This window comes from Musca vetustissima, unplaced genomic scaffold (genome assembly GCF_032173495.1).
Source record: "Musca vetustissima isolate MV318-11 ecotype Yass unplaced genomic scaffold, APGP_CSIRO_Mvet_v1 utg22290, whole genome shotgun sequence".
Classification (NCBI taxonomy): Eukaryota; Metazoa; Arthropoda; class Insecta; order Diptera; family Muscidae; genus Musca; species Musca vetustissima.
In genome coordinates, this window is record NW_026873354.1 from 111,441 (window position 1) to 124,191 (window position 12,751).

General features: G+C 33.6%; 1 protein-coding gene across 1 annotated transcript; it reads left to right on the forward strand.

Moving 5' to 3' along the window:
* Nucleotides 1–2,884: 2,884 nt before the first annotated feature.
* On the forward strand, nt 2,885–8,201 carry LOC133324625 (uncharacterized). Its single transcript, XM_061533462.1, has 3 exons — nt 2,885–3,871; nt 3,932–4,080; nt 8,024–8,201. The coding sequence occupies exons 1-3, from the start codon at nt 2,885–2,887 to the stop codon at nt 8,199–8,201; spliced, it is 1,314 nt and encodes a 437-aa protein (XP_061389446.1).
* Nucleotides 8,202–12,751: the final 4,550 nt, after the last annotated feature.

Sequence of the window (12,751 nt, forward strand, 5' to 3'; positions counted from 1 at the left end):
TATTATCTTCCTCATTCTATGCTCAAACGCCACTTTAGATCCTATAAAAAATATATTTTCAATTTCGAATATGTGGACCATCCATTCCGAAATAGCCCCATGAGAGACTTCTTCAGAATGTGAGAAATATTTTTGTCTAATACATTAACCCTCTGTCGACTCTCTAAAGGGGTATTCTCGGTCCACTATTAAAGAAATGATTGAAAATTCATTAAAAACGAGGGTATAGCAGCATATCAGAATATCCTACAAAAATATTCGCCGTAAAGTTTTACTATAAATATCAGAATAGAATACAATTCTAAAATCAGCTTAAACATCAAATATCTTAAAAATATGAAAACTCATTTTAAGGTTAAAACCGATCTTATTCCCAATCTGTGCCAATTGTTTCCATTAGATGTCGCTTTACAAGGATGGCATAAAGTACGAAAATATTCTACATCAAATTTTAGTAAAAATCACTGAACAAGTGATAATATATTTCTATCTCTATATATATAAAAATTACATGTATGTTCGTGATCGCTAAACTCAAAAACTACTGCACCAATTTGGACTAAATTGTATGTACATGTTCTATGGGGCGTGAGGAGTGTTTCTGTGTAGTTTGAAGTTCATCCGACAGATGGCGCAATATTTAGTTTTTTATGGTTTTTCACCATAATTCAAGAACTACTGCACCGATTTTGACCAAACTTTTCTTATCGTAGTCTTGAAATATTCCTGGAGCTCCAGAGATGGTTTAAAAGGTGAGAAAAAGTCGAAAACCGCAAAAAATTTGCAAAATATATTATGAAGCATATTTACATTTCCGCGAATTTAGTATCGAGCCATTTTAATTGCACCATGTCGTTGTTTTATTTGGAGATATTTTGGTCAAAAATGGGTAGCGTATCATTCCTTTAAGACTTCATTTGTCAATTATTGAAAATTTTCAAAATATTTTATTTTTTTTTAAATTGGATTGACATTGTACGAATATTGAAAGTATTATTTTTGTAAAAATACAAAAAAATAATTGAGAAATATGTCATGGAATGCACACTCGATCATTGTATAGAATGCATATACATATTGGGACAAATGCAATTTAGAAGACATTCTGAATGGAGTTTATATCCATTCATAGAATTTTGATTCTAAGATCCATGCTCTAGATTTTTTTTAGATAACAAAAATAGTTCAATAGGAACATGTTATTCCTTAAAGTTCCTAAAATTTTGCTATGCCACGAATATCAAATCAGGTGGTACCATTATATCGTGGTTAAATGCCTAATCGGTGGTTAATATGTTTGAACTTATAAACACAAAAACTCGCATATATCCGATACCATCGGTAAACCAGCAAATGCATAATAGGCATAATATCTAATGTGAAGGATATACCAAAACCTTCGTCAAAAACATATATTATAACATAGAGTCTGACGATGTTTTACGAATACCTCAATATATCAATTACCGATATATAAAATGACGACATCTAATAACAAGTGAAAACGTCGTTATGTTCGACCGGGCCAAACTTTTATACCAGTAGTCGTTCGGGACTGAGGGTACCACTATGTGGAAGCTATCCTAAAAAAGTAGACCGATATCGATAACTTTTGGTATGGAGATTTGTTGCCCAATTAGAATACAAAGTATCTAATCAATTGGTTAAAAATGTGCCTAAAATCCTAAAAACTAATGGTGGTACCGTTATATGGGGAATATCTTAAAAAGTGAACCAATATTCATAATTTTTGGAAGAAAGATTTGCTACCATATGAGAATTTAAAATAATAAATTATCGCGGAACCAAACACCCCAAAATAAGGAATAATGGGGAGTACGGTATATGGGGGCTATCATAAAAAGTGGGCCGATGCCTTTTTGGTCATAAACATCAAAAAGTATATACTCTGAACTGTAATGTTACTCTATGTGAATGTCGATGTGTTTTAGACCCAACCCAACTGAAACTTGATATTCTGTTGCTTCTGATGTAACGATCAAATATAAAATGTTTATCCATACCAAAAATGTTCATGGATATTTCATACACAAAAAAAATGTTTATGCAAGTATGAATAGAAATTAAAAAACAAATCTAAAATATCGAAAATTATTCCTTAACAATATTGCTAAGGCAAGACAACGTTTGCCGGGCCCGCTAGTATATATATATTTAATTGATAAAATAAAAATTCTCATATTCTTTGACCTTAAGCAGATTCATGGCAAATTTCAATAATAAATTTTCACTGCATTTCACTTGTTAATTGGCATTTTGTAAAGTAAATAAATTCAAAACTGTCGAAACTTTTCAGTTTATTTCTTTCTTTCTGTGTCTGCTGTCGCACAGCAAGTTTGTGTCTTAAATCTTTTGTTCTTGAGGTTGCCATTTGGGTGTCACAGGGTCACCAACAAATGTTTTGGGCTCACACAGTCCAGTTTCATGACTACTTAAATTAAAACCATGTTAATGGGTTTCTTAAAGTTGTTGTTTTTGTTGTTGTTGTCCAACGAACAACAAGGGAAGGTAAAACCAAATATTCTTGCAAATGAAAGTGTTTTGAACTTGGAATCAGGCTAGACCTACAACACATGAATGTAATGTAAAAAACCAGTTGCAATGAAAGTAATCGCAGTTCTTGAAATTAAAATAAAAAAAATATTTTTATAAATATGTGGCCAGTGATACGTTTTAGTTTCAATTACAAAAAGTTAAGTGAAACGAAAACAACCAAAATATAAAACCTCGATTTTTTTTCTCGAAAAACAAAAAGAAAATGATTTACAAATTTTCCATAATTTCGGTGCTATTTGCGGTATCATTTCGGGCCTCTCTGTCGTTTGAAATAACAAATAATAATGTGGATTACAATTATAAACCAATGACAAGTGCTAAACCCTATAAAACATTGCAAAGTGGAACATTTTATTTAAATCGGAAAAGTCCGCTGTGGGTATTAAATGATGAACAGCGCAAGGATGCGGCAGTGCCTTTGAAATCGCCTCCCAAAGAAAAATTAAAATACGATCACATTAAACCAATTTATGTACGAAATCGTCAAAATTCACGCCGTTCACCATATTCGCCGCCAAATCGCCACTTCCCCTACAAAGCCCAAAAACGTGTAACATTATATACGAGACCAAATTTACAGTTACCAAGGAATTATCTACCACACAATCGACAAAGGATACCAGAATTCAAACCAATGCCTCAACTTCCGAAATTTGATTCCATACCCGGCCAGGAGAGTTTTGATAGACCCGTACCCCTGTTCGTTTACACGGGCAATAAGGGACGTATGCTGTTCAATACCATGATGAGTCGATATAAATATCCCATGCAGGAACCAGTACCAGGGCAGACGTTACATCCACCCAAAACTATGATGGTTAAAAACAGGCACAAGGAAACACAATTTACCTCACCCTTTACACCACAACCACCAGTTTTGAATGTCTCCATGATACCATTTTATGCCTTTGAGGCGATAAATCCAACCACCACAACCACAGCCAGACCTCCATTAACTCCACAATATCCCTCCACAAAATCCTACAAAAAATCGAAAAAATACTCCGCCTTCTTTGCACCTCAGGATATTCTATCCCAACACTCATTTGATACCACCACATCATTACCGTTAACCCTAGAAAAACCCTTTGCCAATCATCGGCACTATCTGGAAGAATCACCCACCTCCACAACATCTTTGCCTCACAAAAAACTCGAAGTCACCTATAATGATGGTGAGGATAAATTTCGAATAACCTACGAAGATGAAAATGCCGATGTAAATCTTGAAAGACCAACTGAATTTACAACAGTGGAACCCACACCAAAATATCAACCACTGCAAATGTGGCCAGCGGGATTTTATGGAAATTATAAAAATATTTATCCAATATCGGGAAATATATTTAAACAGAGAGAAAAGAAGAATGAAATAAATCGACAGTCCAATGAAAGTGAAACAACACATGAGAACGCAGAGAATCAAGAGGCGGCAAGTGGTAAAGAAGACGAGGAGGAAGATACAACGAAGGATAAGGAGACATGGTTTATATTGAATTCAAGGTAGGGTAAGCATAATGTTCCAATGTTCGGAAAATAGTAACAAGTAACCAATTGACAGGAGTCATGTTAATAACACTGTGCAACACAAAAAAATAATTACCGGGAAATTCCAACAGTTTATGAAAGAGGGACTAAAAAAAGAAGACACGTGTATCTTCGTTTTGAAAGTTTACGTCAGGGGTAACCTAAAAAAGGGGGGGGCAATTTTTCCCCTTTTCAAGAATTTTGATAATTTTTGAATTATGATTTCTTGAAATCCTTGCATTTTATGTATATAGTGTCTTCGACAATATTATTGATGAGATACACCATGAAGTTTGATATAGCGAAGAATTCTGCATCATTATGCAGGTCATACTGAAAATGATCGATATGTCACAACCCGGATCCCCAAAATTCTATTACCTGTTACTATGTTTAGATTATATGACTATGACTAAATACTTACAACGGTCATGATCATAAAATGCCGACTACTAAAAATACTAGAGCTGCACAGACTGATTCGGTTTTTATTTTTATACCCTCCACAATAGTATGGAGGTTCTATTAATTTTGTCATTCCATTTGTAACTCATCAAAATATTAATTTCTGACCCTATAAAGTATATATTCTTAATCAGTGTAAAATTCTACACCTTTTTTAAATGTCATTCAAAACATTTTAATTGCAATTCGAGAATTTCGTTTGTAATTCGAAAACTCAATTTTCAATTCATAACATTTCACTTGTAATTCGAATATGTAATTGGTAGTTCACAATTTTTCATTTGTAATTTTAAACTTTTCATATGAAATTCAAAAAATTCCATTTGAAATTTAAAAAAAAATCATTTGTAATTGGTATAGTTCCATTTGAAAGTTGTAGAGTTTCATTTGAAATTCAAAGAAATGCGTTTACAATTCAAAGAATACAACTTGAAATTCATAACATTTCACTTGTCATTCATAATATTTCAGTTGTAATTCATAACATTCATTTCAAACTCATATATAGAATTATTTAAATTTCAAATGAAATTTTATTAATTTCAAATGGAATTCTATGCATTTCGAAATGTATTCTATTAATTACAAATGAAATTCTCGAATTACAACTGATATGTTATGAATTGCAAATGGAATTTTTGAATTGCAAACTGTATGTTGTGAATTACAAATGGAATTCTCGAATTACATTTGATATGTTTTGAATAACATGTGAAAAAGGTGTAGTTATGTCCTTCGGTCCGCCAGTTGTAATCACACTATCTTCTGAAGTAATTGAGGTAGGGTGCTGCAATGTTATATAGCATGGTATTTTGTCTGCTGGCAGGTCAAGTTCCATGTCCACGTTTTGGGGTAGGCTCAATATAGAGGTGCCGCCAAATTTACTGTATTTTAAGTATTTGAACACGTTTTTTTACCATTTTGTGTTATCATTGAATACCGCATCTCCATATGAAAAATTAGAAATATTGATCTAGTTTTTCGTGTAGCCCCCATATAAAGCACATTTATTACCCGACTAAGTACAAAATCTCACTTCTAAATAGTACCAATATAGGTCAATTATTTGGGTAGCCCCCATAAAATCCGGATGTTGAGGATATTACGCAAGTTTTTCAATCGGATAGGCTGTATATTGGTATGCTGGGTTCTAAATGGTTTCTAATATTAATATTGACCCAAGTTTTTGGGTAGCTCCATATTACTGTTCCACATATTCGTCGGTGTTTTTGGGATTTCAATGTAATTTCCTATTTGGTAGCAAAACTCCCTACCAAATATTACACTATGATACAAAAAAAATTATTCAGGGGTTCTAATACACCAATTCTTTTTTAATGGAGATGGACCACGAAAATACCTTTGTTTTTTGTGGGTCACTTCGTTAATTTCTATGTGAAAATATGCACATTTCACTTATTTTAGTATATTTCTAAATAAGAAACTAAATACTTAAAATTTTGCTCATTTTTAAAAGCTTATTTTATTTTTTATACCAAAATATAATAAAACGTATACGGCTTGATATTATAAATTCATTTATAAATTATGCATATGTTTTCACCTTTCAACCATTGTAACTCAGCCAAACCTCAACCTATTTACCAAATATATCTATTGTTTGAAAAGAATGAGAATAATAGAAATCCGTTAGAGAGCAAAATAAGTTATTGTCGTTTGAAATTTAAAGTCTATGAAACCACGTTTTTTGGAGGGTAAATTAAGTTGGTTTTTCCGTTTGCAACTCATCGAAATAATCATTTCCGACCCTATATAATGTATGTATATATTCTTGATCAGCCATGTCCGCCTGTCTGTCTGTTGAAATCAATCTATCCTCTAAACGAATTGAGATAGATCGGCAAAATTTTGCATATAGTATTTTGTCTGCAGGCAGGTCAAGTTCGAAGATGGGCTATATCGTTCCATATTTAGGATAGCTCCCATATTCCATTTTTCGGGTAACTCCCATATAAGGATACCCTCCAATTTTCGGTATTTTGGGGTTCTTGAGCGCGGTTCTCAACCGAATACACTATATTTTGGTATTTTGTAGTCGTATATGGTTACAAATATTCGTACCAAAAATTATTAATAATTGTAAAACGATTTAGTCGATTTATCCATCTGTTGTAATCATTTTTCCTTTGGAGGATATAAATATAAAACGAATCGGCTTAAATTTGGGTCTTTGGTGCACTATTGACCTAAAATCGAACGAAACTATATATGGGAGCTATATCTAAATCTGAACCGATTGTCCTAAGGCCAAATAAATGAGCTGTGCCAAATTTATCCAATTTGGATCATAAATGCGACCTGTACTTTGTTTTCAATTTAACAAGGGCAGACAGACGAACGGACATGCAAAAATCGACTCCGAAAGTGATTATATGAATATTCTCAACAGGAAACATGTGTCTATATCATTTTCTTTTGCCTGTAACAAACAAATGCACTGTGGTACAGGTTGTTATGAACCACAGTGTGGTGATCGTTGTTAATATTATCTTCAAAATTGAAGTTCTTAATTAGGCATAACCCTTCATATTATAAAAACGCCAAATATTCGCTAATTCCTAGAGAATGTTGTCAATATTGGTCACGCTTTAGGTATGCCTCATATAGCTTTGCCCTCTAAATTGCAGTATTTTGAGGAATTTACCAAATGTTTCCCGGCCAAACTTAACGCTTTTTTCACTTGTTTATATTAAAATAGTTATCTGCTTTGTTCCGCGTTTGAGGTTTGGTTCTAGGACTCTGTGAAAAATATTTCACCTTCGGAGGATGTCGAGATAAAAAACTAGAACATAAGGTTCGATAATGAACTATAGCCCGCATTTAGGCCTAACCCCCATATAATGATACCTACCGATTTTGGGTATTTTTAATATTTAGCGTAAAGAAATGTATTCTGATGCAAAAATGTTAGTTTCGAAATAGAGTTATATCAGTCCTCAATTAGGCATAGCACCTCATATAATTATAACTACAAATGTTCGGTAATTCGGTAAGCGGTCCCACTTACGTTATAGCCTCCAGGGACGTACTCATACAATTTTTTTCTGCAATACCAATTTTCATATTGAAACAGCAGCTTCCACCATAAAGTATTTGGTGCACATTATGGTTTACATAATCGGTTTGTAGAAAGTCTTTATATGTCCACTTTTCGGTATGTTCCCTACATTTTCATTTCAAGTACCTTTCAGTATATCTTTGGTGTTGGGTAGCCACAGTTCGGCCCGGCCGAACTTAACGCTTTTTCACTTGTTTTAATTACTGTTCAAATTTGAAATCGAATTCCTTAAATATTTATTTTTTAAAAATAAACCGAGAATGAAGATGTAAGCCTACGAAAATTCAAAATGCACTTTTGGTCCTTATTTTTTATATTTTTATCTTGATCTGAAAAATATTATTAAATATTTTTTCATATTCATTTTTCTTACAGATATAAGGGACCCCTTAAAACGAATACCAAAAATTTACACTCATCGAAATATGTACAAACGACACGATCCATGAAAGACGATTTGGATTTGCTGCAGACAACAGGCGCCCAACCGAAGAACAATCTGAAACCCCAGATGAGAGCTTTGTATGGAGATAAATTAGAAATAGTCATTTAAAATACCAAAAAAAAACACATTTAGACTTTAAGTAACAAATAAATTAATTTATGTTAATATTTACTAAAAATGAATGTTCTTTTATTCTATTGAAAAACTAAAAAACTGATCAAAACCGCTGCAAGTACAAGTTCCAGCAATATGGGATATTTGTTACAACTTGTACAAAATCGGCTTTAAATTTATTTTTAGTATTGTTTTTAAGACATAAATAAATATTTTAGGTGTTGTCTAATGGAGTGCCATTCGGTTATATTTTATATATCTTTGATAATTGTTCCCACTGTTCAGAAAAGAAAAAAATAAAACATTTCATTTCGATTATAGGTTACGCTTATCCCACCACAGTTATGAGAAAATCAAAAGACGTAAGACACATACTTGACAGTAATTATTTTTGATGGAGATCAATCTCTTTCTTAATTCCATTGATTATAAATAATAATTGGATAATTTCCCAAAACGAAGGGCATTAAGACATTTAATAATTTCTAATAACACAGATTTTCTTGGAAATTAGTCAAATCAAACAAAGGACTTAAGACACGAACAGGTTAATTAAAAACTTCATGGGAACATTTTGGAAAACAGACTTTCACTTAGAATTATAATTAACTTTCAAATTCTTTTCAAACCCCACACATATTCATCGGTTTTGAGTGATTTGAAAAATATTTCCAATTAAGGAAACGTTTCAACTAAATTAATGTCCACCCCAAAACGATTTCCAATAACATGTCTAAGGCAATGATTGATTTCATTCACAAGGAGGCGTTATGGGGTTTTATTGAAAAAAAAAAATCTTTCGGAAAATCTTTGTAAACATGTTATCATGTCAGTAGTGGCATTCATTTGGAACGCATTTCCCAAGCCTATAATCATTATTACATAATTCTAATTAAAGAGAAGCGTCGAAACTTGTGATGCCAACTCACAATTTAAATATGTTGGGCAAAACTATTGTTCGATGTTGTTTCTGTTTATGTTGGCCAAATATTTTTGGTCTTTTAGTCTGCAAAATAATTGATGCGAAAAACTAGCAGCAGTCCCCAAGTCGAACAATGCTCGCAGTAAATACATGTTCAAGTGTAATTAAAAATGCACAACAAATTTTATAATTTACCTGTTGTTTCTTTTTCGCTGCCTTGTCTCTCGTGCCTTCGAAAACGTATTTTCTTTTACGCTTCTTCCACTTTGAATTGTAATATTGAATACGTCTGGCACGCTATCTATTGGACAGACAAAATAAATAAAATCCATGAAGCGCCATATCCCATGGAGGAGGAAGATAGATGGAAGATCGATTGCAAGAAGCTACCGTAACTTATGATGGATTTGTTTCTTTGTCCTCCCCTTTTTGCCTTCTTCTTTTTCTTTTCTTTGTAGGTGGGCTTATCCAATTCGGGGTTTGTATATTTTAAGATTAAAACCTAACACAGATTTATCTGGGCTACGGGAAAATGTTTTAAAGCCTGTCAAAACTATTATTAATCAAAACAAATGAAAACAACCACACATACATCCTCCCTCCATCACTCAACTGTGGTGGTGGTCATTGCTTTTTTTTTTAAGAAAAATAATTGGGTCGAAATAGCCCTACTTTCATGAAAATACTTTGAAATTATAAACATTAAAGATGTTCTATATTATGTGTGCACGTGTGTGGCACAATTAGCTTTCATATGTTGGTTGTTTTTCTAACAATCAATAATACAGAGGCAGGTGTGATCTCAGATTATATATATAGTTCATTATTGACCCTTACTATAGTTCATTATCGAACCTTACGTTATAATTTTGTATCTCGCTATCCTCCGCAGAAAAAATGATTACAACAGAGTCTTAGAACCAAACTCAAAACGCGGAACAAATCTGATAACTATTTTAATATAAACCAGTAAGGAAAGTAGTAAAGTCGGACAGGGTCGACTATATGATACCCTTCACCACTATGGGTATATTAAACAGGACTATTAAAAATTGGATGAAATAAAATATGTGATATTTATCTAAATATGAATCTACCTAGATCTATCCATAAAGTATGTAAATCGACTTCAAACAAATATAAATAGGTCATCCGTTGGGATATGCCTGTACTTCTAGAAAACGCAACTACGTAATTCTATGCTCAATTTTGTAAGTTGTGCAAACTTTGATGTCAATCTGACTAACATGAGGAGTTTGATGTACAATTTACTTGAAATCGGGCGAAAATATATATGGAAGCTCTATCCAAATATTAAGCGATTTCAAACAAACTTGTCACAGGTTAGGTTATACTAATTTCAGAACGTTTTGTTCCTATCAGCCTATTGGATCCTTGGTGCGTCAATTACTTATAATCAATCTATAATAAAAGGGAGCTATATCTAAATCTGGAACTTGGCAGACATCATTCTAGGCTCAATTCAATACGTTATGCCAAATTTCGTACAAATCGAAAAATATATAGGGACTTTGGTGCACCATTTACATGAAATCGGACGAAACTATATATGGGAGCTATATCTAAATCTTGACCGATTTTCACGAAACTTGGCAGACATCATTCTAGACTCAATTCAGTACGTTATGCCAAATTTCGTGCAAATCGAAAGATATATAGCGACTTTGGTGCACCATTTACATGAAATCGGACGAAACTATATATGGGAGCTATATCTAAATCTGGACCGATTTTCTCGAAACTTGGCAGACATCATTCTAGGCTCAATTCAGTACGTTATGCCAAATTTCGTGCAAATCGAAAGATATATAGCGACTTTGGTGCATCATTTACATGAAATCGGACGAAACTATATATGGGAGCTATATAGAAATCTGGACCGATTTTCTCGAAACTTGGCAGACATCTTTCTATGCTCAATTCAGTACGTTATGCCAAATTTCGTGCAAATCGAAAGATATATAGCGACATTGGTGTACCATTTACATGAAATCGGACGAAACTATATATGGGAGCTATATCTAAATCTGGACCGATTTTCACGAAACTTGGCACACATCATTCTAGACCTAAATGATTAGGCTGTACCAAATTTCGTGCAAATCGAATAATATATAGGGACCGTTTACATTAAATCGGTTAAATATATATATGTGGGAGCTATATCTAAATCTGAACCGATTTTTCCCAATTTCAATAGGGTTCGTCCTTGGGCCAAATAAGTGACCTGTGCCAAATTTCATTCAAATCGCATGCATATTCTCAAAAGGAACCATGTGTCTATCTCGTTTCCTTTTGCCTGTTACAAACAAATGCACAAAGACATAATACCCTGTACCACAGAGCGGTGAAGGGTATAAAAAGGGGGTTATATGGGGACTACCCCAAAAAGGTGGCGAATATTAATAATTTTTGGTAATGAGATTTGCTACCATATACGACTACAAAATACCAAATTGCAGGTAAAAAACGCTCTCAAGTACCCCAAAATACCGAAAATTGGGGGTACCCTTATATGAGGGATATCCGAACAAATGGACCTATATTCATAAATTTTTGTGGGGAGATTTGGTACCTATTGAGAACTCAAAATACTTACATCTAATTCGGCGGAAAAATACGATCAAAACCACCAAAATACTGAAAATTAGGAGGTACCGTTATATGGGGACTACTAGAAAAAGTTTACCTATATTAATAATTTTTTGTGGAGACATTTACTACCCAATAGGAACCCAATGTAGCAAATTTCAGCGAATTCGGTTGAAAAACGCACTCAAGAACCCCAAAATACCGAAAATTGAGGGGAACCGTTATATGGGAGGGGGAGGGGGGTACCAGAAAAAAATGACTATATTTATAATTGTTAGTAGGGAGATTTGCTATGGGAGCTATGCCTAAACGTGAACCGATATATCCCATCTTCGAACTTTACCTGCCTGCAGACAAAAGACAACTTTATGCAAAATTTCAGAACCCTATCTCAATTCCTTCAGAAGATTACAACAGACGACGGACATGGCTAGATCGTGTTATAATGTTACCCTGATCAAGGGTAGGAAATGACTATTTCGATGTGTTACAAACGGAATGACAAAATTAATATACCATACTATGGTATAATAATATACCATATAGGGTATAATAAAATGGGTTGTCGGGTTAGTTGCCCACACTCGGAAAACCCCTATTCTATTATGAAAAAACAACAACAAAAAAGTAAACCAAACTCTCCTAATGTTGTCGACCCCCGCAACGTATAAAGGACCACGATCTGCGAATCTGCACTTGAAATGTGCGCTGTACTCAAGAAGTACGAAGCCGATATTATTGCCTTACAGGAAATGCGATGGAAGGTTCTGGCGTAAGTAAATCAGATGATTACGCCCCGTATTATAGCTGCCATGAAACGAGACGTGAATTTGGCTGCAGATTTATGGTTAATTGACAATAATTTATGGTTAATAGGATAATAAAAGATTTATGGTTAACGGGAGAATAAAAGACCTCGTCTCCAGATTCACTCCAGTAGATGAGCGAATTTTCATAATACGAATAAAGGCGAAGTTCTTCTGCATCAGTCTTATTTGCGTCCATGCTC

Excerpts from the sequence above, each read along its gene's own strand:
- LOC133324625 (XM_061533462.1), top strand. The coding sequence starts at position 2,885 with ATGACAAGTGCTAAACCCTATAAAACATTGCAAAGTGGAACATTTTAT. Across the intron at positions 3,872-3,931 it reads AACCACTGCAAATGTGGCCA|AGAGAAAAGAAGAATGAAAT; the intron begins GCGGGATTTTAT and ends ATATTTAAACAG. Across the intron at positions 4,081-8,023 it reads TGGTTTATATTGAATTCAAG|ATATAAGGGACCCCTTAAAA; the intron begins GTAGGGTAAGCA and ends TTTTTCTTACAG.